This window comes from Mchenga conophoros, linkage group LG9 (assembly GCF_057382185.1).
Source record: "Mchenga conophoros isolate Kocher_MC1m ecotype Shallow Benthic linkage group LG9, M_conophoros_male_GT1.1, whole genome shotgun sequence".
Classification (NCBI taxonomy): domain Eukaryota; kingdom Metazoa; phylum Chordata; class Actinopteri; order Cichliformes; family Cichlidae; genus Mchenga; species Mchenga conophoros.
The window spans coordinates 26,391,329-26,415,783 of record NC_140534.1 but is presented as its reverse complement, the minus strand read 5'-3'; the positions used below and the strand labels follow the sequence as shown (position 1 = coordinate 26,415,783).

The 24,455-nt window shown below is 38.5% G+C and overlaps 1 protein-coding gene across 7 annotated transcripts in view; it reads left to right on the top strand.

The window, feature by feature from the left end:
- eya1 (EYA transcriptional coactivator and phosphatase 1) overlaps positions 1 to 24,455 on the top strand; it is a 62,786-nt gene that overhangs the window by 7,822 nt on the left and 30,509 nt on the right. For 3 of the 7 annotated variants that reach the window (XM_085287268.1, XM_085287269.1, XM_085287266.1), the window contains exons 1-3: positions 14,795 to 15,073; positions 22,423 to 22,550; positions 23,177 to 23,242. In XM_085287268.1, coding sequence (XP_085143394.1) covers positions 22,427 to 22,550; positions 23,177 to 23,242 — 190 coding nt within the window. In that variant the 5' untranslated portion in view covers positions 14,795 to 15,073; positions 22,423 to 22,426. Of the gene's footprint in view, positions 1 to 14,794; positions 15,074 to 22,422; positions 22,551 to 23,176; positions 23,243 to 24,455 lie in introns of those variants that run through there. The other 4 variants (XM_085287272.1, XM_085287271.1, XM_085287270.1 and 1 more) reach the window with 2 other exon arrangements.

Genomic DNA, 24,455 nt, shown 5'->3' with positions numbered 1-24,455 from the left:
CCAGCTGCTTTACATTTCAAAGGATCATTTTTTGTAGTTTTTTACTTCATCATCTGCCCGATGTTTTCTCTGGATTACACGTCTAATCTTCAGGCATGCCAATTTAGACTTAACCCAGACAATTTTACAATGGAACCATGCACATTTAATATGCATTGAATGGGTTTGGCAGTGTCTTGCTAAAATGCGCAAGGTCTTGCAAAAAACATTGCCTGGTTGACACTAAACCACTCTTTATTGCTTTAATGGTGCCTTCACAGATATGTGGTTACCCATGTGCACTAAGCACTACCATATTATCACAGTTACTTTGCATTTATTACAAAACAGATGTTCCCTGTTTGTTTTGTCTCAGTCCATCTTAAAGAAGCTCAGACCCACAGAATGCAGCAACATTTCTTGATTTTATTTCTGTGTTTCTTTTTTAATTTGCCTCACACAGTTTTAACTTGGAATGAACTGTGTTCACTGGCAATGTTTTTAGTTATGACATTTATCACCGGTTGGAATTTTTATGTTCTGTTTTTGATTTTTATTTATTTATTTTTTATTAAATAGAGGATTTAGATCATTTAATTTGGTAGTGTTTATTTATTTTCGGATGCAAGGTTGGCAAACTTTTATTTTTACATGATGGTTATCCGTTACACTGGCTTCTTGGGTGTTAGTCTAGGATATTGTGGAGTGAATATTTTGGGACATTAGAGCGTATTGTACCCTTTGGCTTTGTTGCTATCTGCATGCCTGCTTTTGGTTTGATACAAAATGACTGCATTAGAGAGATTTTAACAGTCTGACAGATCTAAGTTATTATTTTGAGTTTCTGTAAGCCCATTAATAGGTAGGCACTTATGGACGGTGGAAATACCCCACAGCTGCAGTCTGGCTGTTGCTCCATATGTTTCCCCCAGAAGAGCCTCAAACTTCAGTGTTGCACAGACATGTGTCCAGCAAACAGTAATACAAAGAGAAACAGATGTCTTGTTTTTAGTCACAATCAAATTAATAGAAAACATAGTTAGAAATCAGCTAGTATTTTCCATGCAGATGTGTAGTAATCCTTAATGTTTAATTTATTATTGATATGCATGTTTACATGTAACTCCATGGTGTTACATGTAAACATTTTATTTCAGGACACACTGTGAGGTCTGATAATTGGAGGTTTTATCTAAAACCAAGTCTACCAACAAAGTCAGGTGATTCAACAAGGGTTAAATGAGAACAACGCCCTGATAAGTGAATTACTTTCCTGGTATGAACACACAACAGTATTGTCCAAAAGCCCTCTGTTTATATTAGGAAACTATTGACCAGCTCAGCCAAACACTACCTATCCTGTTTAATTGGTAAGTAATTCCTGCAAAGTTGTCTTATACAAACAGTACAGAGCAGTGTGAATGGTTGCTGAGTGGTAAAGTGCTGCCTTCGTTAGAAAGGCAAATAACTGTTGGGTTGAGTTGTGTAAATATTTTAGAACCGAGCTGCACAACTGACTATTGCCCATCAGTGCAGTTGTGTATGTAACACCAAGCCCTATGGCCACTCATGTATAAAAATACTGTTTTATGGATGATTAAGCATGTTAAAGACAACACTGCTGTGTAATACTACAAAATACACTGTTTTTCCTTATGAAATTTTCCAGAGTTGCCTATTGTAACCAGTTTGTAAACCTTTTTGATCAGGGAAATAATAAAAACAATTTTGTTTTTGTCCAGGTTTTCACAGGCTCATTAATAAGTATTTTCAAGCATAACCTGATTAATGTACCTCATTAATGCCCAAATGACTGCAAAGTGATGATTCATTCATTTGCTAATTGTTTGTTTAATTAATTCTCATGTTAGCTTTAAGCACGAGATAACTCTGATATTAAAAAGCAAATTTATGCCTTCCTTGTACAGACCTTTAAGACCACTTTGCAATCATCTGGATATTAATAGTAGTAGGAAACAACGTCCTTGCTGCAAGTCAGACTGAATATTGGATTAACTTTATTATGATTAAGAAAACAATCTTGCATGATGGCAAATGAAAAAAGCTTAAAATAAACATGCAGCTAATAGCTGACATTACCACCATGGAGCCATTTATTTAATAAACTGTAATGAATAACCTGAGCAGACACTTCATTGGTGTCCGTGGCTCTGCATTATTGAAGTAATTCACTAACGATAATCCATATGCAAATGAGGATTATATAAATGAAAACTTAGATATGCTGTATTTGTTTCTCAGAGCAGATAACTGTGTCCTCATCTCTGAAAAATAATCCATGAGGTTTGACTAAAATAATCAAAAATAAGTTCTTTGGTCATTATTCTGATTTGCTACCATGAGTGAACAATACCTTTACCTTCTTTCAGTACTCAAACTTTTTAAATGTCCTAGAGGAGTTCTTGTTCGAGTCCCAAACCTACTGAGATCTCTAATGAAGGCTTTACCTTCCAGGCAAGCATATTTCTCCAAATGACAGTAATTTACATATGATGTATTTAGAGAAGGAGAGGGCAGGCTAATTCCATTTGGAGAGTTTCCTTTGTTTTAGGAGTCATTAGCAGCTAGCTCAAATCTAATTTTTACAATTTCATCAGGCCATCTTGGAAAGCCTCTGTGAGCTCATCAGAGAGGAGCATTTATTGCTAAGTGTTCTCTATTGCATTAGCACACAATAAAGCGGCCAGGGACTGCTACAGACGTTTATGGGGAATCCAGTTAACACTCTGGCAATTCGTTTTTTATTGGGACACAATCAATTTTTATTCATTTTAAAGCCAGAATGCTTTCTTTCATTGTGTGCCTACCCCAGCTTATTATCCCCTAAACTAATTACTCAGTTGTTTTCACAAAATGCTAATATTTATGTTAAAGATTTCCTCTTTTAAATTCAGACATGGCGTGCATATACATGCACTTCCCGCTAAGCTTTAAGCATAGTAATTGCATTCATTTAATTTGTGTAAGTCCTATTTTAAAGTATTACAGTATTAATCATTGAATCTGGCCCCTGGGTCAAATCTGGCACTCGGAGTCATTTGGTCCATCTTGGAATTTGAATTTTACCATTTTTAAACTGCAACAAAACTTGTACTAGCAGAAATGTGTGCATGTAGTGGACATACCAGGGGGGTTGAAACACGTTTTGCCAATATTACATATTCCATAATTATAATTAAACCAGAAGGAATTTCAGTTTATTTGCTAGGAAGACACTCTGCCCTGGCTTTGGCAAAAGCAAAATAAAATCATATTTTCACCACTCCTTACTAAAACCTATCCGGCATTATTTTGCCAAACTCTGAGTGACTCTGTATGGTTTCTTTTAAAGGGACTCTTTAGCTTTTTCAGTGCCCAATGTGATCTCTGCATAATTAGAAACCAAGCTATACTTTTTAAGAGTCGCTATTTCTATCCTTGATTTATGTTGATTTTCCACCATGACTTCAAATGGTATCCTTAATCACAGACAAGTCAAGCCCTATCAGATAGACATGAATGTGACTCTACCATACATATTTATGCAGTATATTGTATTTAAAATTAAAGGTACTATTTGCTTTACTGGTTGTTGGGTTGCTGTTTGTGGTGTGAGCTAGATGAGTACGTCATCATTGATAATGTTTTGTGATCAGTGCAGTATAATAATTAGATGCCTGAGTGTTCCAGAAGTCGAGACGAGCATGGACCCCTCTTCCTCTGCAGTAGTCTTTTCTCTTGTTTACCAAGACCATCTTTAAAGGCTCCCATTTGATGCTGATATTGTTTGTATCAGGTGTATATCTTGCACCTTTCAACTTTTTGTACCGAAGCAATCTTACCTCGTCGTCCTTGATCCACCACTGCTTTCCCATCAGTAAAATGCACAGACACAACTAGAGAATATCCATAGCTGCTATTAATGTGTATGTGTTTGCAACTGTTTTACTTTCTATGTGTGTGCACGGATATTCTTTTCTTTCAGTTTTGGGATTTGTTCTGCAGTGGCCTCTGGAATGCTTTCAACACATTGATGAGATGACAAGTTATCATTGATCTGTCCTTACTTAGTGGGATCTATTAAATAATGTATGGGCTCCCGTGCATTACCAGGACAATCTCCTGTCCTCGACCCATTAGAGGAGTAGGGCATGGGGCCCTAGTGGCTCAGGGCCCTCAGAGGTCCTTGGGCTTTCATTTAATTAAATTATCCTATAATGAAAACTCCCATAAGGAGATTAATTTTAATTATTTATCAGCGGCCGATTTGAGGGAGAGGCTGCATTAATAATGCATGAAAGGGCTAAACATTTTTCAATTCATCACCTTTTCCTTTTGTTAAAGGTGCAATTTATTAAGTGCTCTGCAGCTGCTAGAGATATTGGTGGTGGAGATGTGGACAGCCAGTCCCAGAGGTCAGTCAAAGGGGCTGCTCAAGTGCTCAAATGTCATTTGATAATGTTCATATTTATTGGTCAATTAATATCCCTAAAATTCTTCTGTAGTATTAAGTATTGTACTAGTGTCTTTGCATGCATTTGTACGTGTTTTGAAAGATTTATCCACACTGTGAAAAAGAAAGTAACACTTTTCCTTTCCTCAAATATACAGTAATGTTTTCCTCTGTTTCTCAAAGCTTGATGGATTTTATATTAATACCTAAGGCAAGGAAGTAATCAAAATTATGCCGGTAGTTCTCTGTTGATGTTTGTATATCTCCATCAGATTGGCATGTTGATTCCCCTTGTGTGAGCACATTAGAACGCTTTGGTGTCTGGCCAACAGAATAGGGGAAGATTGTCGACTGTCGCACTGTGTGAAACTGTAATTAGCTGGCTTGGTAATGTACTTATTTGGGTCCCCCGGCTGCAGAGATAGCAGCACAGTTGAGAGCTGTAAGATGATACATTGCTGAAAACAGCTGCCTTTTTGTGTTATAAATGAACAAAATCCACATTTTGCTAAGTTTTGTATCACGGGAACATACAGGCAGACAAAGTGGCAGAAGTGGCTCAAGGCAGGAGACAAGAATGTCATTGGGATGGTGAGCGGGGTGCATTTATCAGCCTTCATCAATAGTTAATAAATAATTCAGGCAGAGTCTGGGGCTTCTTTAGGGCAGGGTTTCAGCTAGCTTGTAATTTTGTAAATTGCATAGTCATCATGCAATGGATGGGCCAGGCTCCTCTGAGAGCTACAGCTGTGAATCTAGAGCTGTATTTATACATGCACTGCAGCCCCAAATCTTTCTAGAATCACAGAGCTGAATGTCAAAATGCTAATGTCCAAATCTTGTAGAGTATGTGCTTCAGGTAACTGTCCATGTCTGCCCAGATACAACCTAAACCACATGGAGTAATTTCATTGGGAAGAATGCAAATAATGAGGGATATCTTCCATTGTTTGCAACATGTGAGAAAGTGCAAATTTGGATGATGTGTAGATTAGATTCTCCTGAAATGGTCCAGAGTTCATGTCTTTTGAAGATGCAAGAGAAAGATAGTGTTAACCAACTTTGTGTCAAAAATACCTACATTTTAAAGGTTTTGTTGCCCTCAGTATATCTAAACTAGAATGAATTTCTAGACGTAACTATAGATAAAAGTTTGACACTTTGGGTTGAAATTTTCCCAAAGCAGATCCACAGTTTGCCACATAAGCTTGGCTACAGCATGAACAATTTAAATCAATATTCAGAAAGTTGCTTTTTGTTAAATCATTCTCCCATCTTTAGACAAACTTCCACCAGATACTTGCACCAGCTCGCACCAGAATAAACAGGCATTTCTTCCCATTGTGAGTTGTTCAAATTGTCTTAGCCCAGGTGCGGCTTTAACAGAACAGTCCATGCCCATTGAATGACCAAAGCCTTCAATTACTCAAAGTCAGCCTTCTGATACTCCTCCTTCAACAAAATAGGCCTTCTAATTGCCCCGACAGGTATTACCAGTTCTGCAACCAATAGCACACTGTTCTTCCACATTGTTTCCTAGGCAACTGGAAGTTTTGTGACCTATAAAAAGTTGCTACTCCTGTAACTGATCCGAGCCTTTGCGGTTGTTTGTTTCCATGGTAGGCTGCTGAGCTATTTATATGTCTGTTTAGTTGGTAGTAGTAGGCAGAGAAAGTTTTGCTAGCAGTTTTATTCATTTATTTATTTTAGGCAAAGTTTATGTTGGTGTTGATAGTCTGAGAGTTGACATGTGTTTAAGAACAAAAAAACACCTGGGGCTTCAGCAACTGAGTCACAAAGTTGAGAGGAAGAAGGCTTAACACTCTCATCCCGGTTTTCCCTCTGTATGCTCCTTATAACAAATAGTGTTTATTTTGGAGTCAGAGGCAAAGTCCCGGTCGGCCAGAATTTCTTTGTTGTGGCTTTGTTAGCAAAGACATGCAGATCTGCTGGTATTGATGAATCATGTGTTCATCATCAGAGGTTACTAGCAGTTCATCACACTTTCCCCTTGTGATGTTTGACTATCAAAAGGTTTATCAGGGATTCCTCATTATTAAAGTGATAATTTATCTCTGATTCACAGGTTTGAAAAGGTATATTATTTTTCAAAGGTGCCATGTACAGAGTTCAAGGAGAGATCTCCCTGAAGGTATTTGGCAGCTGTAGCAAGCTGAACTCCAGTTTTACTCTTGTCTCTTTCACTCCCTTTACACAGCATGCAAAAAACACTATAATATCACTTGTTAGAGAAGTGTACCACCATTTTTCTTAGTTTTGTTTCAACTCACAGAGACATTTACACAGATCAGCCACGAAATGTACTGTCCCAGACATTTGTGCAGACCAGCACGCACCTATGGCAGCAGGCTCCCTCTGTGCTACAGTACACCCAGCATATCTGTTCAAAGACAACTCAAGGAGTACAAACGAGAGCTGAAGCTTCAAACTCTACTGATCCCGTTCTGTTCAAACATTGTTACGGAACAAGCATGATCCACCAAGGCCCCCCCACCTCCACTTTTCTCCCACTGCAGCTCACAGTACCCAAAAGATTTGGTGCCAGTGTCCTTGTGTCAGACACAACAATACAATTGCAGAGGTCCTTTGTTTATGTCCGCTACGGGTCAAAGAACTTTTGATGGCACGAAGGAGACCTAAACAATAGTAGACAAGTCCTGTTAATCCTGTGGCTGTGAATATTGTACAGTTGTTTGCTTTATATGCATGTTGTTGCAAAAATTTTTTTATGCCTGTGACAGCATTTCTTTTTTTTAAATCAGTTCATCATCTGTAGCATTGTCATTTAGATTACATATATGCAATGCAAAAATAAGACTGCTACTTGGTCACTTATTTTGAGATCTCATAAGAGTGGGAGGATATTTGTTAGATGGATGTTTACACCAGGTGAATTATCAATAGGAATTCATGTAGATTATAGTCTCAATACATTAATTCAACTAACAATCAACTACTGCCATCTTTAAAGCCTTTTACACTGCGTTAATCTGACCTGGCAAAACATTTCCAGGTACTGCACACTTTTAATGCCATTCTTTTGGTTACATGTCTGCTGTAGCTGGTTTGTTGCTTTACGATTTAAATCCAGCTGTTACTTCACAGTCTGAGTCATTTGCATAAGAGAAAACTTGGCACAGGCAAACAGGCAGACACCAAATCTATTCTTTTCTGCAAGAATTATCTTTTTACCCTTACCTTCTGCCTGCAACAATGTTTTGTTTTTTTTTTAATTAAAGACTGGCAATAGGATTGCGGTGTTACTGTACTTAAGTTGATGCTAAAATACACAGAAATACTGCACACTAACACGAGCCATATTGACAGAGAAAAGCGTAAATTCTGAGATTGTTTTTCTTTAAATCAGTTATACCAAAAAAAAAAAAAAGAAAAAAAAAGAGAGACAGAGAACATATTTTCTCACAAGCACAAAGGGAGAGTGTTCTGAGTGGAGTGCATTGCAAATTCCATTTCCTCATAAGGGAAGTCACCTTTTAGAGGGGCCACTGCTGCTCTGAACACATCAAGAGGAAACAAACATGGCATATCATTGACTTTTAATGATTTCATTCACAGTGTCTGTAGAAAATGCACTGCATCTCAACTCTTTACTGACTTTTCAGTAAATTATGTATTCGTTGATTCCTCTTGGTTTAAACTGTTAGCGCTTCTCCTGGCGGTGCCATCTTTGTTTTTTCATATGTAAAGTAACTTAGACAGCTCTTCCTGTCTACTGGATATTGATAGTGCAGCAGTAGTACTCTAAGAAAAACAATAAATGAAAGGCTGTCTCCCTTACTCGTGATGGCTGCAGCAACAAGTACCAGACACATGCACAGAAGTCACCTAGAAGTACTTTGAGGGGATATATTAGTAGAAGAGTCAGTGCTCCTCCTGCATTGTCTGAAACTATAATTAATGCATTGCTTATTTTGAAAATCTGGAAATATTTCACTAGCTAGCTGCTGTTTGTTAACTGTATTCACAACTTTATTGTGGAGCTCAGTGTGTTTCTTGCTCCTGTATAAAATAAATGAATAATCTACGCATCAGCCGGCCGACGTGCAGAGTATGCAGATAAACCCAGCTGTTAAATGTGTCGAGGAGTTAAAAATTACTGAAAGCTGGTGTCCAGTGGCGGTGCTCATTCATCACTGGAAATACCCAAGCTATGTTTGCGTGCACTTGTTTCTTTGCGAACAAATGTGGATGTAGGCTAAATATAAGTTATTGTCCGGTCTGTGCTATTTCTGTTTATTTGGGACAAATACCTGATTGATAATGCCCCTGGCTTAAATCCTCATCTGTGCTCTTGTATCATCCCTTGGCAAATATGGCACTGCAACTTGAATGTGGAAGCATTTTCTGTTAGTAAGACAAACCGCTGGCTTGCACAGCAGTGCCTCTTTTGTAACTGTATTTAGTCACTGAGGAGAATGGCACAGACCCAATCCAAGTGTCTTTCATCTGGCCAATTCAAACAGACGTTTGACCCCAGACATTTGCCTAATGTGTTTTTGTTATGTGGACTCCTGGCTTCACAAATGTCACAGTGGTTGGACTAGTGGGGGTTTGGTAAGTGAGTCAGAGAGGAGGACAGAGTTTGCCTGGAGGGGTGGGTTTGAGAGGCAGCAGTTATGTCTATAATGTCTGCATTTTGCACTCTAACCAATTGGGAGTTGGTTGGTGGTGAACATAAGTTCCACTGATGACCTGCCCCCCCCCCCCCCCCCCCCCCCCCCCCCCCCCCGCCTCCTTGCGGCCAGACCCACTGCAAGCCTGTTGATCAGTGGCCTGGCCTCTAGTGCTTTGCTGACCTGGGCAGCTGGGGAAGAGACGGGGAGTGCCACATTTCTGGCCGCCTGGGTTGCACAAGTCAGAAGTCTGTCCGAGACAGTTGGGACAACCCTGACAAATGCTGCCATTAAAGGGGTGGTGAAAATTTATTACCAAACATATTGGTATTTTAGGGTGCAGCTAATTTAGATTTAGTAGTGTTGCTGTGAGGCTGTATAGTTAAACCAGAATGCTAGAGAAATTCTAAAGTCTTACTCTTCATTATCACAACAGTTATTAATATCTGCTAAACCTACTGAGGAAGAACCCTCTTTACACTCAGATTTGTTTCTGTGCTTGATTGCAAATTTTAAAATGATGTGACAGCTATAAGCAGATCCCACAATTTGTTATATCAAGTGAAAATGTGCTTTTGTGTGCATTGCCAAAGAATTGCTGCTGAATGACAAAAATGTGCCACTTCAATATGTTTTGATTCCTTTTTCTGATTGTTATTGCATTTGCGGGGAAGGCATCTGAAAGCAGTTATCCACTGTGTAACTTTTTTACATTAAATTATGAAACTTTTTTGGGTTTTGGTAAAAGCTGATGGCGAACGAGGGCCTTCTATTTTAAGTCGATTTCAGACTACTGAGGCTTGGCAAAATTATATCGATAAAAAAGACAAGCGACTGCAGAGGGTGAAATTGTTTTTCCCTGCTTTCATAATGGAGCCGTTTATGAGTAACATGAGCACAATAAAGAAACAAATACAAAAATAGCCGTTTCATCATTTTTTAAAATTATATTTCAATGCTATTATGAAGGGTTGTTAGGGTATAAACAGCTTAGATAAAGTGTACCTGTTTCGTGGTTAATAATTTCTCCGTAAAGCCATGCAAGATCAGTTTTCAATGCGAACTTTGTTTCTAATATGGACAGCAACATATAGATCACATTCATGACTAGAATAAGCAGTTTAGAATATATCCGTCTCTAAAATTTTATAGCCTTATATTTCAGTGTTTTTAGCTTTAGAGATTGTGATAAGAGCAAACTATAGATCATACTGTCATAGCATACCATTGGGTTGCACGAGCATTAAAGCTGGAGAACATGTTGATGTTCCTACTCATCAGTTCGTAATTACATAAGTTCCCAGTATTCATAGGTTGGACTACACTCTTCTTTAATCTAGTTTTTGTTCTTGTACAGACATCTATAAAATGTTTCACTGAATTTTGCAAAATATGTCCACCGAAAGATGAAAACAACATCAATTACACAAATAGGTATGGTAAAGCTTTTTCTTGCATGTTCATATATGTTAATGTCAGCTGCAAAATGTGTGTCTATATTTGCAAGGAAAGTTAGGTCATTGTTAAGCCAAATTCCAAGAGAGATAAATCAAAAATCCACATTTCACTTACTTATTAGAACAAATGTTCTATTAAAGATTTCTTTATCTTTCAGCAGGACGTATATTATGTATGTAATGCCCACAGTGATAGCTTACTTCCAGCCCTAGCAATGTCTTATTCTGAGTAATAGGTCTCTGAAGTGTGCTTGTTTGGCTTTTTTGGGGCCATTGGAGACCAATAAAGTATCTGTCTGAGGATTTTCAGGGTTCCTTATAGACTTTCCCCAGGTGTGCTTCACTGGTCATAAACTACACTTGTCTCTTATGGCGTATTCATGGACAAATGTGTCCATGGAGAGTTTTTAACTACATGCCAGTTAGCAAGCACCGGGGCAACTACAAAATATAGTAACTGCTTTTGTAAATTCTTAAATCTGAATAAGATTGAGTTAAGTATAGATATTTCATATATATTTCATATATTTCATATATATATATATATATATATATATATATATATATATATATATATATATATATATATATATATATATATATATATTGTGTGTGTGTGTGTGTTTTTCTTAAATGGCATTTTCTCATAATTCAAAACATGTTTCTTGTGTTTTATTTGGAATCAAGATGACTGCAACACTAAGGTCACTCTGTTCATTTAATTTTGTGACGTCCACTGAGGTTAACCATTTCCTTTGTTCCTTGCTTTCTGGAGAAAAGTGCTAGTGTATTTTCATGTCGAGGTATGCTGTGTTTACTTTTATCGCTGCTCCTCAGCGAGCCAATCCAACCTGATGTTTGTTTATAAGGAATTCAGGCTTCACTAAGAACTTTCATTCACCACTTGAAAGCACTTGAGTTGCTACTAATTTACCTTGAGGGATTTCAAAATTATCTGTCTGCACTGTCAAAATCTTTTTTGTGGTGGCAGCTTATCATCATCAAAGATTCTCTTTGGATTTAATGAAAAGCCTGTTAGATGGGCAAATGTTATATTCTGTTTACTTGAATACTGGATGCAGAAAGACATTTTGAAATGTGTTAACATGTTTTTGGTCATCAAAACGACATTGGTTTGCTTTTTGTTTTTGCTTCGAGTGCTGGAGTTGTCATTGTTGCTAGGAAAGTTGCTTTTAAGTCTACTATTACAGAGTTCAGAAGAAAATCCATGCACTCGAAGAGAGAAGGAGTGGAATGGTATTGAAAGTGATCTTGTATTTCCCTTGGTCATCAGACTACTCTTTCTTTACCAAGGATATGTCGCTCTGTGTTGCTTTGTTTTGAACAGGAAACTTTACACATTGAACAGCTCAGGAATATCCAGCAACTAGCACTTACCAAGCTCCCTGACAAATTGCGATCCGGCAAACTTCACGTCACACTTGGGTCAGGGGCAAAGTTAGGAGTGGGAGGTTTGTATAGTTAAGGTTTTTTTTTTGTATTTTCTCCATAGTTAAAAGGTGAACACTTCACCCGGTAATGTCTGTATAAATATATAAAACTGTTATTTTATCCAAAGTTATCCCAAGTTCAGATTTCTCTTCTTGGGGGATGGTTTTGAATGTAATGCTTTGCTGAGACGTATGTCAAAAAAGGAACTTGATCCTCCAACGTGTGACATTGTGCAAACACTCTAGTAGTTCTACCCAAACAAGTTTGCAGCATATGCATATGAAAATATTGCAACTGTGTCACCGGGGTGTTAGCATTTTGTTTCATCTGGACCACTTGATCCCTTGTCACACCGTTCCTGCTCCCTTCACACTGTTTATATATTCTTTGTCAAGTTAGGTAAACTCACTTTACTGAGATGTTCTCCTTTGTGGAACAACAGAGTAAAAAAATTGCCACAATTACTTGAGTTAGATCTATGTTAACTCTTAATTCTTTATCTGAAAAACTGCATCAGCCAGTTGGAATTGAAGTCTCTCTTTCCATGTGTGCAAGAAGCTGAGTGGATAACCTATTGGCAGTGGAGGACAGTGCAGATCTCTCCTCACTCTAAATTGCAGTTAGGCATCCCTGCAGCCCCTCATGAAGACCATTGAGTCCCATCAAGATAATCCTTAATAAAGAACGGCTTCGCATTTAATCTTAGCTCTCTTCTCAAATTTCTTACTTGATATAGTTTTTGGCAAGTGGTGTTTTAGCGCTGATGTCAGTCGAACAGTATCAGTGCATCTTTTGTTAAGCTTCCATCTGGCAGATGTAGAGGCACTCTTAGTTTTTACAGTTCCACAAACGATTATTTTATTGCTCTAATCTGCAAGTTTTTTTTTACTTTGAATATGTTGAGTCCCCCTAACTGCGATAGTGTATCGTTGCTCTTTTTGATTCTGTGCAAAACTTCAGTTTTAAAACTCATAATATTGACAATTCACTTCGAAGTTCAATCTGCTATTTTCCGTAAGATAATTTTCATTTATTGACCTTAAATTTAATACTCCGTGACATGAACATAGTAGTTTAGCAGTAAAACTGCTAGATTGATTGATTGAAACTTCGATTCACAACATTCAGATGCAGGATGCATGCAAGAGTGTAAGAGGAAAATCTGAGTTTAATCAATGAGACATAAACAACTCTGGATAATTATACTGTACAATTTGAAAATAACTCACTTGCAAAATTACATCTCAATCTAATTTTACACAGCCACTTAAAACGGAGAGTCACTGAATGAATGTAGTATCTTAATTGGCATGTGTACCCGTCTGCTATTAGAACTAGTTACTTGAGAGCCCCCAAGCATCTATTAGTCAATTTAGCTATTAAGAATCTGTTCAATGTGCAATATATTTCGTGATCTGATATTGCAATGTGATCCTGTGGATTTACCTGTGGGCTGAGGGTTTGGAAAGGCAGGCAGCGCTTGCATTTCAGGCACGTCCACATTATTACTGCACTGTGTTTAAATCAGGAGTAGTGCAGCCCGGATCTATTTCTGTCAGCTCCTCGTTGACTACTGCTACACAGAGGCCGGTTGGTGGCGACCTGCTTTCAGTATGGGCCTTGAACACTACAGCTGATCAGGTGCAAACTGATTAACTCATTTTCATTAATATTAAATAAATACTATCATAATCATATAGATTTGAACGTGCTCTTTCGGTGACATGTGTGACATTATTTAATTTCTTATCATCACCAACTGACTGGGAGTTAACAAGATCTTCAAGTAGCACACAAAAAGCCCAGCCACTAACACAGCACGCTATTCTTCTGGCAGTGGGTGTTCTTTTTCTCTCACCACCTCTTTACCATAGTAAATGTATGGTTTCCTCTTTCTTGGTAATCATTTGTCAGTACTACAGTTGGTATTTAACCCACAGCTTTATTTTGTGGAAATTAAACATATTTTAAACGGTTCATTGATATCTCAGCCATTATTTACACAGACTTGATATTCTTGAAAAAAAAAAATGTCATGACACATTGAAGCAAAATCTGTACACGCCTCATCACCAGCCTGAATAAATCACCAGTTCAAGCTCATCAGTAGCAGCGTGGCCTTGTGTTGCTGCTTTGCGCAGTTGAAATAATAACCTGGAGCAGACAGAAGGCAGTCATTACCTTGCACACAGATGCCGTGTGTATGGGTTGACGGAGGACTTCCACTAGAGTGCTGTGGAGATGAACAGAGCCGAGTTTCTTGGCCGCTTTTAAAACCTCTGGCTTCCCATCACCTTAGCTAATGACCTAGCCCCTTGTTTACTCTCTGAAGTCCTTCTGTGACAGAAAGAAATCCAGCAATGACCCAAGGCTCACAGGAGAAAGAAAAAAATGTGGTTTGTGGTGGGAAAAAAAGAGCATAACAAAAACAACAGAGAAAGGGGGGAGAAGAAAAGTGTGAGCCCTGAGGGTTGTGAGCAGAGCAGTGGACAGACAGGGCAGTGGGGAGATCAGCCTTTTCATTGTCTTAGTCTCCACTGATACAATCTGGAGAGGACTCTATTGCTTAAAGCTTTGAGTTAATGACATATGGGAAGCTGGTGTGAGGCACAACTCCCCCGTGCCTCCTCCAGACCCAAAGTCTTCCTGTGAGAGCACCGAGCAACTTTTCTGCTTTTTCAAACGGCAGCAGCCTCCCTCTCCTTCCCTCATTCACTGCCTTTTTTCCTCCCTCCCTCCCTCTCCCTTGCTCTCGCTCACTCTCTCTCTTTTTTTCCCTCTTCCTCAGACACTCACTAGTCACTGCCTGAAGCAGTAATCGGACAACTCTCTTTCTCAATGGGACTGAGTCTCCTGAGATACCGCGTGGGGCTCAATGGGTTCCAACACCTAAAATGAAAAAGAAAAAAGTAGTTTTGTAGTTTACATTTATTGTGCTACAGGTTCTACGGACAGCTGAGACGTGTTTTAGAAAGTTTGCCACCCGCTCTGCTGGACTGAACGATCTTTCTCAAGAAGATTTTTTTTTAAGGAAGATAAAGAAGGGATAAACACACAGTGATTCAACCATAATTCTAGTGAGTATGACTTTAATTTCTGTGCGATAATTATTTGACATTCTGGTTTACTAACTGTCTTGACATGATCAGTATTTCTTGAGTCTTATAGTGTGTGTGAAAGTTTGTCTTATTTCATACATTTCTGTCAGTGTTTAAGCAAGCATATAATACTCAATTAAAGCATTAATGTCAGCAGAAAGAGTGACAATTATGACTGACATTATCTTTTAAAACAGCACCTATGACAACCCTTAATTTTGCAATTTAAGAAATGTAATACTTGAGTGCATCTTACAAAAATAATGGTAAACAAACTCAAAAGTAAGGCTTTAAATTTCACGCGGTAGCTGCAGTTTATTAATGATAAAGATAGATAGCAAAAGTATTTAATTATATTTTACGTTAGTAAATCCAGCTAATATAAAATTAAAAAATTACACAAAATCATACACTAAACTCTGTTTTTATACTACATACAGTCCGGCTGAGTTTTACAAGTTTCCAGTCAAATATGTCTACAAAAATAATAATTTATTGATGTAAATTACCAGTGTAAAACAGATATAATTTTTTTATAGTCATTAAAAAAATCGAAGTTAATTTTTTGACCTTCGAGTAAAAATATATTTGAATTTTTTTTAGAAAGCCCAATGACTTTAGTGGCATTCAAAATAATACAAAGACCGTAAATACATCAAAATTCACATTTGAAATATGGGAGCCTCTTTTTTTTTTCTTCCTTAACACACTACATTTTGTTGAAGTGTGGGAAAGATGCTGGACTGTCGTTGTTCCTTTTTTTTTTGTTACTGGCGGAACAAACAAAATGAGCACAGTCAAAGCAGTTGACATCTAATGCCATCTGCTGAAGCGAGGAATGTTGCAAGACCTGAGAGGCTCACAGCCTCTAAACACGACAACAGACCCCGCTTCTCGGCCGTGCTGCGTCTTTGCTCGCCAGTGTTTCACGTGTAGCGAAGATGACTCACCCACTGTAATCACTAGCCTCTCTAATTGAAGGATGTTCTGGTTTAATGTTCTGCGTATGATCACAGGCTTACATCTCAAGTCGAGGAATTATTGTATGGTGTGTGTGTGTGTGTGTGTCCGTGTGAAGCGCATTTCATCTTTCTGAAATTTTTTTCTTTTTCATCCTCTAATTCTTGCCATTTTCAAACGCCTGCCCTTTTTTGGAGTTTAGAAAAGGTGTGTGCTGATGAAAGAGAGGAAATAGAGAGGTTAGGATCGCCTAGTGAGCCTCCGCTCTATGTAGACAAACATGACAGTGTGTTTGACTGCCTGCTGCAGCCATTCATTCACACAATAACCGTATTTATCCAATTAACAGATAATGAGCAGGCTGATTTGGGGCTGTTTACACTGTGTATTTGCTTTACACAGAGAGAGATCAGGGTCTCTCTGCCTGGCTGCAGTGCTTCATGCATGTGTAGAAGCAGTGTTTATAAGCAGGAGTGGTCGGCGGTGATGGTGGCATTGTTTGCCCAAGGACTGATGCCTTCCGTATGGATGTGTCTAGCCGGCCAAGCTCTCATCCTCTTCTCTCAGAGAGGAGATTGAAAATGGTGAAAGACACAGACGGCTAATTGATCGAGCCTCACTCAACTGTTAGGGAGGAAGATGGAGGGGTGGAAGAGAGCTCGAGAGAAGGAAGAAGGTAATAGGAAAGCACCTATTAAGTAGCCCATGCTGGGCATTTAGTGGAAAGGGGTTGTTTACTAAATACTGTGGGGTGTTGTTTTGTTAACACACCCCTGTTTAGATCTGGAATATGTGGTTGAAAGAGCAGGAAATGGGTGCTCCGAGCCTTTTCTAAGCTTTCCTGATGATTGCTATTGCAGGTCCTCAACCACTAATACCCACTTTCGTGCCTTTTGTGTGTAAAGGGCAATATGTTTATGCCAAGTCAGAATAAAAAGCAAGGTGCTGAGAAAATGTATTTCATTTCAACTGCATTGCACAGAATTAATTTAATTTATTTATGTTTTTGTTTTTATAAAAAAGATATTGCTAAAACTACTTTGCAACCTTTGGCGTTGTCAATTTGAAGTCTATTTAAAATGTGTATTGTTTCCTATTCTGTGCAAGTACTAATTTTTCTCAGTATAACAAATTGCTTTTTCAGGATTGAGAAAATTAAAACGACGAGTATTAAAGCTTCATAATCATTCCGATTTGTCCCTGGACTTTCTTTCACCTTTTTCTCGTAAAGCCTCTCTCATTCTGCAGCGGTCACGGTGGTAGGCAGGTTGTGATAAAATGTCCACCTTAAATCTTGTTTGATGGCCCCTCAAAGGCAAAGTGGCCTTCTGGAAATAATTTTGAGGGTTGAAGAGCACAGTATTAACAGATTTAATGTAGCCATTGAGCGAATTGCTGGAGCACAATGTCATATTGAACCAAATGAGAGCGACAAATTGCACATCAACAAACAGCACATCTGTTAATAATTGTGCTTTTAATTGTAGACAAGTACAAAATTTAAAATTGCATGTCAAGCACCATGCGCTTTCAATTGTCACTGCACGTCGCACACATTGCTAAAATATAAAGAATACTCCTCCATTATATGTATGCATTAAAAAAACCCAAAGTAATTTATTATATTTTAAGTAATAATAATAATAATCTTTAGATTTGTTTTTTAATAAGATATATGGGCCATGATGAAGTCGTAATAAATAAAACAACAGAAATAGTTTTTCTTGTAAACAAAAAAAGGATATTAAAAATACAACAGTATTGAACTTCACTTGTCACTTCATTTTATCAGAAATGTGCAGTGCTTATGTAAAATTAATAACACTGACAGGGTGAAAAAGCACCAGTGTATTTAATGTTGCATTTGTTGGCAGCCGGCTTTTTTTTTTTTGGCCTCGTATGGAGACACAAGTGAAGTGTAGCATTTTGTAAACTGTGCCTAATTCCACTCACATCTGTGTCCAATTGTTGTCCGCATCTACATTCTTTGCGAGTGGATTTATTTTTCCTGGGCCACCATGTGGATTCAGCTGACCAGCTTAAGTGGGGATTAGTTGTTTTAAAGTTAGATTTTGATTAAAGCATTGTTTTGCAAAAGTTGTAACACACAACACATGGCTTATATACTCTGTAAAATACAAAAGACTTTGTGCAGATTATAAGATAAATATGTATTAGAAATGACAAAGGGGCTATTGACTGAAAAATGCCACTTTTTACTTGTCTTGTGCATTTTTTAAATTTGCATTAACATCTTAAAATACTAAACAAATCACAATTTTTATGTCAGTGCGTATATGAAAATAAGCAACCCTTGCTTGTATAATAACAGGTATATGCAGCAAAGAAGAAGAAACAGTGTGTGCTTGGTCAGGCACCCTGCATGCTCAGATGATCTAGCTAAAAGCTTGGCTGTAGCTATATTTATCTTTGGAAATGCAGGTCTTGAAATAAGTAAAGCGTAGTAAAAAAAAAAAAAGAAGCCTGCTAACGGCTCTGAATGAAGCATGTTGTGGCACTTCTTTTTTTTTCTTTCTTTTGATGACACTTCCAACGCTTCATCTAGTCAGGCTTTGTTCTTGTTAGCTTCAAAGACCTGGCAGTTCAGGTTGAAGTAAAGAAGCACATCAAAGATGCTAAATGCAGACCTTTTTTAAAGAAAAAACTAAATGTTTAGCGGTGATGAAGAAAGGCATGTTTTTGCTTTTAAATCCAAGCCCCCTCCCTTCACCTCTCCCATCTTCCCTGCTCTCCCTCACCCCCTTCACCTGGCTGGTTTCACCTGCTGGCAAAGGCTGACACACCACTATGGTAATGGCTTTATTGGCATGAACTGTTGAAGAGAGAAGCCAGCCACCACACACACCATACCACATCAGCCCACCACAACACTCTCGCTTCACAGCTTCCCCCAACTCTGTGATCTCTCTTAATGTTCTGTGGCAAAATGTGTTTCTCTTTCGTCTCCATTGCTTTTGCCTCTTCTTTCTGTTCTATAAATATAGATTTTACTCATGTTGTAATTTTTTTCATCCTTTTTGTGTATTTCAGTATTAAGAAATTATTGGAGGAAGAAATGCTGTTGTCTGTGCTTTGTGAAAGTAAAAGTGAGGTGTGAGAATGAAATATACCGGTTATTTTTGCTAAGATGGCTGTATCGTAAGCAGTGGGAGAGAAGGCAAATTGTAAAGCTGGAATGGTGTTCATGAAGGCTTTGCCTCGGTGTGAAGAGCAAAGCCTGTTGGGAAAAAAAAGAAAAAAAACCTTAGACCATGGAGCTCAGGTTACCCTGGCTCATGTAAACAGTCAGCCATTAAAAAATCATGGCAGGATTTTTGAAAAAAGACTTTATACATCTTTCGCTCCATCTCTCTCTCTCTTTTTTTTTTTTTTTTTTACCTGACCATATGAATACCTTTGACCTTTTTTAGACCCTGTATTCCCATGGTGGGCTGGAGTCAGGTCTAATATAGTGTTATAGCCATGCAAGTATATGGCTCTGCTTGATGTTTGCAGAGAGACAAGCAGAGTGGGAGTGGACAGCAAAATGTAACTGTCAGCTAAAGGAGAGTAATAGAGGCATTCGTAGCGTCATAGGAAACATATGTGGCTCCATATGCTCTCCATGTTCTCCTTTCCAGTCTCTTTCATTGTCTGAGATGCACCACTGATCTGAGGGCCTCTAAAGTGCTCTGTGTGTGTGTGTGTGTGTGTGTGTGTGTGTGTGTGTGTGTGTGTGTGTGTGTGTGTGTGTGTGTGTGTGTGTGTCTACGCCACTCATCTGGGGGCCTCTGTAGTGCCCTGTGCATGAGCGTGTGTGTGTGTGTGTGTGTGTGTGTGTGTGTACACTTGCAGACATACAGAAATGAGTTATGTGTCTTTGTGTGCTAAAAAAAAAAAAAGACATAACCATGAACCTTTGTGTTACCGCAAAGAAAGTGTGTGTGTATTTCTCCCGTTCTTTTTTTCATGGCCATTGTGAGTCGGCTGTGAAGTTGTGCATTTTTCTATTGTGCCCCAGGCACAGGCAGGCCTAGGGAAGACAGCCCTGATGGTCATTAGGACCTGTCAGTATGCCTAGAGGAGGAGTGCTGATAAATTTCAGATAGTGTCAATTGCAGATGAAAGATCTGCTGAAGATGCTAGGGGTGTCACGCTTGACTTGCCACTGCTCAACAAGTCCCATCTTCCTTCCAGCAGCAGCAAGCAGGAAAGTAGGCAGGCTCTCCCACCCTTTACTGGCCCTCAGCCCCCTTCTATCCACAACCCCTCACCCCTTTGCCTACCTACACTCCCTCACCCCCTTCCCCACACCCCATCACCCCCCTCCACCCCACCCCTTCCTGCTTACCTTGGCTAAGCCGCTTTGCATGTTGATTGGGGGAGGGCTAATCCAGTTTGCAGCTGTCGTAGACCAATGATGAATCACCTTTCCGTCATTTGGCCATGCTCCCCTTGCTCAGGGAGGAGGGAGGACCTGGAGGAGGAAACAACAGTGGAGCGGGGCTGCGGCTCAGAGCGAGACAATGTGAGCCTCTGTTCCCCAGCTAGCCCTCTCTTCCCATTCTGCTCCAGAATAACAATAATGTTTTCTCAGACAAGCCTTTTTGTGTCATGGATGGCTCCGGACTGTGACATCGAGCTGCAATAACAAGGAGTGACATTGTTTCTGCTGGGGCAGGTGGAGGCAGAATAAAGAAAGGGAGTGTGGTTTGAGAGGACTCAAAGCCATCTAGGTCCAGGTAAGAGCACAGTTGTGCCAGTGCCAGGAGCATCAGAGACATGTAGCTCTCTGTGTGGCATCAGAGATTGCTTTAGAAATTCTGCTAAAGAACTGTCGGCATTTCTCGGCTTGACTGATTAGAGATGGGAGGCTTTTTAGCCGTCAGTTAATGACAAAAAAGTTTGGCAAAAGGAAAAGAAAACAGGATTAAGCCGTGTGTGCAAGAAATAGGGTCAGGATCTGGATCATCCTTAAGAGTATGCTTAGCGGGTGTGATATTTTTAGGGGAGGAGTAAATTAATATACCTTTGGGAAAAAGGCAATGCAGCTTCCATTACTGGAGCACGCGTGAAGAAGACTGACTTGGACTTTTGTGTTGCTGTTTTTTGTTAATTATAATTACCTTTTTGGTGTGTACTGTCTTGCCTAAATGTATATATATATTTCCCATAAATAATTGATTTGGATTTAAACCCCAAGAAATGACTACATCTGCCAAAATCTACTGGAAAGTATTACAACATAATATCATTGCAATGTTATTTTAAACCCAGTGAATGCATATCATAATTTAATGTTTTTATCTCATAATTCTGTTTCTTGGTGGCATCTGATATCACTCAGACTACTCAGAGTTGCTTGAGCATTTATCTTTGTGGCCTTTTGTAAAGGCCGATGTTTGTCGATAGCAGAGATACCCCAAACCCTGCAATATAATTAAAAATGACAGTACAATGTACAAAACATTTTATCCTAATTTCATTAACTCACTGTTGCAATGGGAGCTGCGGCAGAAACAAATGGGGTGTAGAGTTTGTGGCCATACTTTTTCAAATCACTCGTGCCTTCTTTTAGCTCCATTGTCTGTGCTCAATCAGATCCTTTGAGCGCACAAATGAGAAGAGAGAATAAGGTTTTCAGTGCCGTGGTCTTTTGTATAAACACAGAAACAATTAAGGAGCTTGCCAGAGCAAACACATGCCTCATGAGCTTCTCATCTGCCCATCACTGAGGCATAGACTCTTATAATCAAGCAGAGTGCTGCGTTTTTAACAGGCATGCTGTGCGTTGCTTCCAACCAGCAAACATCTGTTAACAGTCTTCATTATCGCACAAAACGATATATACTTAAGGCCATTTTTGTTTCAAGAAGCATCAGACTAAATTAAGAGTAAACATTTTGCGTTCACATTACGTTAAATTGTGACTGCCAGTGAGAAATCTCAAACTGTGCTGTCAAAATGCTTAACAGTCATTTTATCACTCTGTTCCACACAGTTTTTTTTTTTTTTGTGTGTGTAACATTTTGTCTTGTGTACTTCCTTCATTTTAATCTGATAATTGTTTTTTTTCTGGGCATTTAGCACAGCCTAAAAATTGCTTTATTTAAAGTAGTAAAGTAGAAAAATATCACATGCAAGATAGAAATTAGTAAACTTGCATTAAATTGTGTATTTTTCTACTGTAAGTGCAGTGGAATACACTGTGCTTTTTACTCTCTCATGTTCACCATTTTATACCGTGCACGAGGGTGTACACAGAATTCTGCATGAGAGCTCTGCGCCTTCCCTGAAACCAGACTATCTAATTTGATTTGATGTGTGCCTGCGTGTGTGTGTGTGTGTGTGTGTGTGTGTGTCGTCAGGTCTATGGAAATGCAGGATCTAGCCAGTCCGCACAGCCGAGTAAGTGGAAGCAGTGAATCTCCTAATGGTCCCAACCTTGACAACTCACACATCGGTAACAATTCCATGACACCCAATGGCACTGAAGGTATGTGTGCAGTGCTGTTGTGCGTACATTTACCTTTCTCTCTTTTAATGCTTGCTAAAGTTCCTAAAATAACTGAAAATTGTGACAGTAAACCTAAAAGGATTTTATCACAGTATCGATGCTTTACAGCAATAAAGCCAGCGTGAGTGTTGAACTGATATTTAGAAGTTTTTTAGGATATATTATCAACACTTTTGCTGTAATATAGTATTAACAAGATACTAAAATGGGGCGTGGATTCATTTGACATTTGCTGGTTCTCAGCCTTAACACAGTTCAGTACCTCTGTTGGTCGTTTTCTCGTGACTATTAGCTGTTTATTTAAGCACCCATGTAATTATTCAAAGCCCACAAATGGAAATGATGGCACTTTGCATTTGGTTTCTACTCTACATTGTTATAGTCACTCATGCGATTCACCTGTGCTTCAAATCTGAGCCTTTGTTTAGTGAAGCAGTCGTCCCCAAATCATAAAACATCAATTTATTAAAAGAACCACATTGTCAGATAAGCTTTAGAAGTATTTTTTAAATTTATTATTTTTGTTTGTTTGTTCATGACACACAGGACCTGTAGTCATGATGTAGACTGTCATGTGTTCCTTTGCCATTCTGTCTTTCCCATAGGTGATAACATCACAATGCTTACCACTGCAGACTGGTTGTTAGGTTCAAACTCACAGTCCGCTGCAGGTTTGTCTACTGTTGGTGCCAATGAAAGGACAATACTTGGTGTTTTGTGTTTTTTGTTTGTTTCAACTCAACTGAAAGCACTCATTGTAATTTTGAACCATCTACTTGACTCATGAAGAAATTTGTATTCTTTAAAAATTCCCCTTAAAATTATATTACTATTTACCAGCTGCAACATTATAAAATCGCCTCAACTATTGTGCCTTTCATTCAGAAACTCTGGTACTTGTTGTTATTTTTTGTGGCATTCTGTTTCAAGCATGGTTTGACACAGACTTGACTTGAGTTCATTGTTAGTGATTGGTCGTACTGTGAACTTGCATATAAGCATTATAAGCATTATAATTCTTAATTTTTTAATATGGTTGTTCCATGCTGATTTCCTGAATACAGTGGTTATTGTGTGCTCTGTGACCTGAATGCTAGTTTATGCATGCATTTACCACTATTTTTCATCAGTGTGCTGTTGAAAAGAACTACCCTTTGTCAGCATATGTTCCTGCACTGAGCAAGCATAGTGGAAACATGTAAAACATGACAGCAAATGGCTTCTTCAACCATGAGGGATTCCACTGAGCATGACTCCTTTGCCCACATTGTCAATCTGTTTTTCCAAAAAAGGAAGAAAACAATCCTTCAGCCCGCCTGAAGTGAAATGGATAGATTTCAAAGAATCCTGAGCTGTCAGATAGCTGTGAAATTGTCTTTGCAAATCTATTGCTGAGCTGTATAATAGCATCAAGGTCAAACAGCGTTCCCCACCCTCTTAAAAAGATTTTATACACCATATATTTCCTTGACATTTCAGTCGTACTTGCGTATCGCTTTTTATCAGCGACTTTAACGCACATCTACTGCACTTATTTTCATTCATCCCACATCTAAGTACTGATATGTCAGGAGGTTATTTTCTTTAAAATAATAATAGAAAGCTTTAGTATTTTACATTTACTAGAATCCACTCTCATATGAAAGTTTAATTCATGGTTCTTTTTTAAGTAGATAAAAACTTTCCTATTGCGGTTTTGATCTTTTCTATTTTGTCACTCTGAAAGATAAATAACAAGAGATCAAAAGAAAATCTAGCTACCAAAAATAATTAGACAATTCAGTAATACATGTACTTAAGACTACTGCAAATGTATTGTGCATTTAAATTAGCTGACCTTATTTTACATGCAATACACTTATTAAATGTTATTTTTTTCCAAAA